This window comes from Priapulus caudatus, unplaced genomic scaffold, assembly GCF_000485595.1.
Source record: "Priapulus caudatus unplaced genomic scaffold, Priapulus_caudatus-5.0.1 Scaffold941, whole genome shotgun sequence".
NCBI classification, from domain to species: domain Eukaryota; kingdom Metazoa; phylum Priapulida; class Priapulimorpha; order Priapulimorphida; family Priapulidae; genus Priapulus; species Priapulus caudatus.
Window position 1 is genome coordinate 113,863 of NW_014578002.1, and position 7,060 is coordinate 120,922.

At 41.4% G+C, this 7,060-nt stretch overlaps 1 protein-coding gene across 3 annotated transcripts in view; it reads right to left on the reverse strand.

The window, feature by feature from the left end:
* The window catches only part of LOC106814541 (N-acetylated-alpha-linked acidic dipeptidase 2-like), a 22,553-nt gene extending 18,054 nt beyond the window's left edge, over positions 1 to 4,499 (reverse strand). For 2 of the 3 annotated variants that reach the window (XM_014818858.1, XM_014818856.1), the window contains exons 1-3: positions 4,467 to 4,499; positions 1,028 to 1,178; positions 159 to 354 (exon numbers count right to left, since the gene is read on the reverse strand). In XM_014818858.1, coding sequence (XP_014674344.1) covers positions 159 to 354; positions 1,028 to 1,157 — 326 coding nt within the window. In that variant the 5' untranslated portion in view covers positions 1,158 to 1,178; positions 4,467 to 4,499. The other variant, XM_014818857.1, reaches the window with a different exon arrangement.
* Between the last annotated feature and the right edge of the window lie 2,561 nt (positions 4,500 to 7,060).

Sequence of the window (7,060 nt, forward strand, 5' to 3'; positions counted from 1 at the left end):
ATAATATCTATATATACTACCTGGTCTATTATTATAGTAATACTATGCAAGGCATAATGTAGGATATATAATAATATATATATATATATTATATATATATATATATATATATAAATATATATATATGAAATTAGGAAATGAATATTGTATTACAGTACCTTCTTACAGTGGACACACTACTGCAAAGTGTACTTTGCTCCTGAGTGCTTGTAGTTTTTGAATCCAGAACGGTAGAATGTTGCACTGCCAGCTCAATGTTAACAGGCTTGGTACTGGTGTTGACGAGGGGATGAGCAAAGTAACCAATGATGACTCCAACCACCAGGGCAACAATGACAGACAGTAGACACAGACCTGATAAATGAGAATATTGAATCCCAGACAGTTAACTAAAAACGTCACATGCAGGCAAATCACACTGACCAATTAAACCCTGCATTTTAATAAACTATGGCTACCATAAAATGTAAAACTTTTATGATAGAAAAGGCATTTCATGCATTTTTTGTAAACTTACAACAACCTGCATGTACATGCAGTCTGCTTGCAAATGAGTAGTTCATTTGTACACGTACATCATACATATTCTAGGAGGATATAAATGAAACGGTATGAAACCACGCTTTTTCCCCGGGCACAATGGGTCCGATATGCGCTCAAAACTAAAGCCAATTTGTGATGTCCCATTAATCCTCCAACATGCCTAATCGGCATGCCTTAGTTTCCACCTGTCTCAATACAGTCATGCTGTGTTTTCACAGCTTGACGTATACGTCTCCAAACTAATTAGGTGTACCCACAGGTATACTGGAGCTGTTTGTGACATGCATAAATGACTCCAACTGTCTAATTAGCAATCAAGAATGAGATGCTAACGAATGAGAATGGGGATGAAATGCATGAATACCTGGCATGACTTCTGAAATTCCTAAGGAAAACCCTGAAACCTATATTTATATAGTGAAATAACTCCAATTGTAGAAAGGTTCATGACCAGAGCCATATGCATGCAAGAATTTCAATCTACCTAGTGGGACAGCACGAGGCCGCCTAGCTTGACTTGGCAATGTATTGAACATAGACGGATCCCAGTCTCCAGTGTCAGCATCATCATTCCTCACCTCTTCTAGGTATAACATGGACCTCTCCTCTGCCATTTTTGGGCTAAGAATTCACATCTGCGGAGCAGTAAAGAGCGACAAGCATTTTTTAAGGTAATATAATGTTTTATTGATCACCGGTACTGGTACTGATTATACTAACTGCTGGTGGTAACAAATTCACGAGAGTGGTTTTGTACGCATTCACTGTGTTCTGAATAAAAAAATGTTGCTTTAATACAACTCGTACCTTTTGACAGTTATAAAACGTAAGGTAATGTAAAAATTGGATCATTTAGACTCGAGTGGTCAACTAACAGATAACTGTTGTAAATCTGGCACAAAGTATTTCAACAATTTGGAGGTTTTCGCACAATTCGGAGTTGGTGCCGCTTTGACAGGGAGGGGGTTAAAATGGTGATCAAAATTTGCAGTCTATATGGGTGATTACCATGTTTCTGCACCTCATGTCTAACAATAGACCTCCCAAAAAATTCCTATGCCGGTCTACTATTTTGCTACTAGTAATAGTAGACAAAGACCTGACCAGGCTCTACGCCCGTTTCATGTCTCACCGTCTCAAGGCCCCTGCACACAGTAAGAATTCGGTGCGCGCCAAGTGCGCTGAGCCAAATTTTCACCGTGTGCGGTTTACGTGAGATTTTGGTCACTCGTGCAACTGAGCAAAATATCTATCATGTTGGATTTTTCTGGCTCCGTGAGGAAAGTCTCAGCGTGTGCAGGCTGGCGTGTACCACTTGCTCACACAACCCAAGCAATGCGCATGTGTGACTTGAATTCCAAAATGGCAGCGCTCAGTGAAATAGTATCAGATGAAATATTATTGGAGTATAAATTCGTCACGTGATTAATAACACCGCCATTCTGCCGAATTCTAGTGCGCAGCATGTGCGAGGAGGCTATAGTAAGCAAACAGAGCGCGCGTTTACCTCAGCGCTGTTGGCGCGCACCGAATACTCACCATGTGCAGGGGCCTTCACATAGTGAGAAGTGAGAAAATAACTTGATGCTAACCAAGAAAATACTTTAGAACAATGAACATGTCAATGACACTGTAGCTCACCACAAAAAAAAAGAACACAAATGAGTGAGTGAGAAGAAGTCAGTTTTAATTGAGCAACCATCGATGTACATTATAGAAATGAAGAGTATATATATGGGAGAACTCCCATTATATACTCTTGATAATTATGTGTAATTTTTTATACATGTGAAAATAATAAATAATATTATATATAAATTAAAAATAATTTATAAACAAAAATGAATCACAATTTGTGACGGTAGATGGTGCTATACCCGCTTTGATGTTTCTTAGCATAAATCATTATATCATAATAATAATAATATAATAATAATAGTATAAATCATAATATGTTCATAGCAGGAATTTTGCATTAAAGATATTGTCAATGAAATCTTGTAAAACGAACCAGACGAGTGTGACACAACAGACTGTTTGTTATCTGCGTGCCTATATAATATGCTATATAATTGCCAAACCCTACCTAATTTGCATAATTTTTTTTTAAATATCAAAACCCCTAGCCCTTATTCATTCACATACCAAAAATGAGCAAAATCCGTTGAACCTGAACTGACTAATGGCAATTCCAATTTTTGCCAAAAAATTGTTGTGGCTCGAAAGTACGTCGACTGGCGTGCTCCAAAATAGGACGTTTAATATGGGAGCATAGCAGTAACAACTATACCCAATTTCAAACATGTGGGTCGAACGGTTCCTGGGTTATCGTTGACCGTAGCCAAATGTTGACGGACGGACGGACGGACGGACGGACGTACGACGACCCATGGCAATAGCTCAGCTTGACGATGTCAAGGTGAGCTAAAAACGGAGTGTGCCATTTTCATGGTAGTTTGTTGATGTGGAAAGCGAAATTAGTAGGCGATAGAAAGTACTTAAACTTAAAGGGACACATGACCCTAGTAGGTTCCTTGCATATTTTCAGTTAAAATAGGTTTAAATTACTCTACATAAAAAAGTCATTGTTCAATATTCATTAGAAATATTTTTTTAACCGTTTTACAACTAACGGCTGTATCGTTGCTACCAACGACGGTGGCGCCACTACTGCTCATAGGGTCTATGTCCCCCAGGGTACTATCGGAGGGTACCCTGGGTACGGTTCGATATATCGCAACGTACCCTGGTAAGTATCTGATATGGTTAGGGTTAGGGTTAGGGTTAGGGAGTAGGCGACTCCCTAGACTCGTTAGTGAAGTAGGCGAGGTACGTAATCAATTTAACGAGACAAAGATGGCGGCGGTGGCGCCAGATTTCGAAATAACGCCTTGCGAAATAAATTCACGATTTAAGAGTTTAGATGAGCTAGAACCCTAACCCTAACCCTAACGCCAAAAAGGGGCTTCAACGAACGACGGATACCGTACCTCCAGCCACTGCGAATGATAATACGATCTGCATATCGTTCTGAGTATACGGCAGTATTAACAGGCATCAGGATATGCAGTGTATACGCAATACGTTTTTGTCTACTTTCTATTTGCATTCGTGGACCGATTAGTTTACGTTGCAGCTGACCTCAGGCTTAAACACTAGGCTACTGCGGCATTCACGCCTCAGTGTGGAATACGGCGGCACACGAAAAGTTAAAGACACTGAAAATCTGCAGCATAATTTTAAAGACACTGAAAATCTTATAATTGCTTGATTTAGTTCAATGGGAGTCATACCACATTTGTGGGTACCGTATAGACGTCCTTGACTCTTGAGAGTTCACGAACGCAAACAGAAAGTAGAACAAAAAAAGGGTGCAACACCACTTTAGGCACCTTAGGTATCACGAAGTGATGCACAGATTTCTGTGCATCATCAACTGATGCACAGACTTTCCGTATATCAAGGAATGATGCATAAAAACCCTAACCCTAAACCTAACCCGTAACCGGGCCTAAGTTCTAACTGCACACTTCGTGATACCTAGGCTAAGCCTAAGGTTATACTTTATGAATTAGGGTTAGGGTTAGGGTTTTTGCATCATTCCTTGATATACGGAGTCTGTGCATCAGTTGATGATACACAGAAGTCTGTGCATCACTTCGTGATACCTAAGGTAAAGGTGCCTAAAGTGGATTTGCGCCCAAAAAAGTGCCGTATTGGAGTATTGCGTATACACTGCATATCCTGATGCCTGTTAATACTGTCGTATACGCAGAACGATACGCAGATCGTATTATCATTTCCTAACTAAACCAAACTCGGCAGCTATAAGCCCAGACCTCTCATAACTTAGTACTAGTACTAGTATAAAATCAAGAGATATAATATAGGACCTTACGCTGATACAACTTGTGTTTATTTACCATAATTTTATTAAAAAACGGCCCAAGTGTCGGTAGCGCCACCTATTATCAGAAAGAAATACTACTATTATACTACTAAATTTATGTTATGTGTATTTATTTATTTATCATATTTATTTATTACATTACTTACATACTTTTGGCATATCGAACAGCATAGCATGCCCCTTTTCAATAAACAATAAAAAATTAAACATAAGATCATTACAGTGATGATGCTTCTAGACTAACACTAGTAACAGGTTGTCTGACCTGAGATACTTAGGGCATAGTTAATGGTTTACATGTTATAACGACTAAAAGTGTATGACTGGATTGTATGTGCATGTGATTTTATAGTGTTTGTTGTGTGATTGTATATTTATTTGTATTTGCTGTTCTCTTTGATAACTCTCCCGATCCTGCTAACATATACCGGCCAGAGCTTTTTCAGACCATCTGGTGCCATTGTCTGGGGCCATTGGTTCTGTGCTGGTGTTTGCTGCCAGAGTCTCGTTATGACCCTGGTCAGAGCAGGTTGGGGGTCGCTCTCACGCTCTGTATCTGTGAACCTGACTTTTGGTGGTGGTGCATCTCTGATATGAGATCGGTTTCTCCGGATCTGACCACCGTTGGGTGTCTCTAATATATACGATCGGGGCTATTCTGCCATTTCCACTACGCGTGCAGGGATCCACGTTCTATATGGTTGACTTTGGTAGCGCACACGCTGACCAGTGGCTAGTGGGCTGAGAGGCTGTGTCGTCTTGTCGTGGGATTTTTTGTAGGATGTCTGCCTCAAGGTTTTCTCGAATCTCTTCTTTGTCTGGCTGATTGTTGGATATTTTATGATGAGGTCTCTTGAGCGCTCTATTTAGGTGCTGCGGATCTAGACAAATCCTCTAGGCTACCATCCTTCTTTGTCGAATATGCGAGGCTGGAGACCCACTCTGTAGGTTCTTCGACTCGTCTAATGACTCCGATAGTCTCCATCTTATCAAGCTCAGCCTTAATTTGATCTTGGAGCGCGATTGGTGTCTTCCTTGGGGGGTCAATGTAAGCCGAACGTGCGCACGCACGCACGCATGCACACGTGCACACGCACGCACGCATGCACGCACGCACGTCTACATGCACACGCACGCACGCATGCACGCACGCACGTGTACGTGCACACCTACGCATGCGCGCACGTACCCACGTGTACGTGCACACGCAGGCACGCACGCACGTGTACGTGCACACGCATGAACGCATGCACTCTTACGTACACACGCAGGCACGCACGCACTTGTACGTGCACACGTACGCACGCACGCACGCACTTGTACGTGCACACGTACGCACGCACGCACGCACGTCTACGTGCACACGCACGCAAGCACGTATACGTGCGCACGCACGCACGCACGTACGTGTATGTGCACACGCACGCACGAACGTGTACGTGCACACGCACGCACGCACGTGTACGCGAACACGCACGCACGCACGTGTACGTGCACACACGCGCACACACGCACGCACGCACGAACGTGTACGTGCACACGCGAAGCCTGACTGCATATAGCATTACAACGACATAGGTGCATGCGTATGTGGACCGTCTAAATACGAAATATTTTGTCACAAATGACCTGACCCGGAAGAATTCGTTACTAAGTTCGGCATGTGCAGACTGAAACTACGAACTGGTTTATTAGTGCACTCTAGTGCCGAATTTTACAGCCAAACATTCAAAAGAAGGCTGTTAATCCTCCCCGATAGAAGACCTGAGACGACATGCAACTTTTTTAGTTTCCGAGTTTTCGAGTTTCTGAATTTCCGAACAATATATATATAAAGTGTTGAGAGAGTCGTAGAAATTGTTTGAAGTCCAAAAATAAACCCACTGCGCATGCGTTATTCCGTGCGTAAAGTCAGTTTAAATTTAGAATTGCCAACCGTGGGATTAAATGTGTGTTATTTAGCGGAAAAATACAATTTGAATTTAGAATCCCCTACCGTGAGAGTAAATGTGTGATCTATTAAGCGGGAACGCATATATAGTCCGAGCTAGAGGGCACATGTGCTTGTTTTTCAACATATATAATGTTTTTTTTTGTTTCCTGTCAATGTTTATGTGATGATTCCAAATCCGATGTATGCCAGTTCGTAAGTGTTGAGCATTTTTTTCTAGAGCACAAAATCCAAAATGGCCACCAGAAAATACACTTTTTTTGTAAATAACGGCGATAATATTGTATTTAGACCCCAAGTATGTATGGAACATGTATATAAACTTGGGTATTGCGGACATTTTGGTACCAATACCATTACTCTATCTGGTGTAGCTATTGAGATATGAACTTTTCATGGTTTTTACGCGATAGCGGAAATTCCCAACGTGACTAGTCTGTGTTATGTTCAGGGACATATATAACATGTTTTAACAATTTCTCCACAATTCAGACCAGCTGGTTCCAAATCTGATGTAAGCCAGTTAATACAGGCTGAGCATTTTTGATTAAAAACTATTAAAAATGGCAGCCAAAAACCTTATGGCAGACATAGATTTTAGTGATTATGTATTGCCAGTTTCCACCGACGCGTGTACCCCCCCACACACATTTACA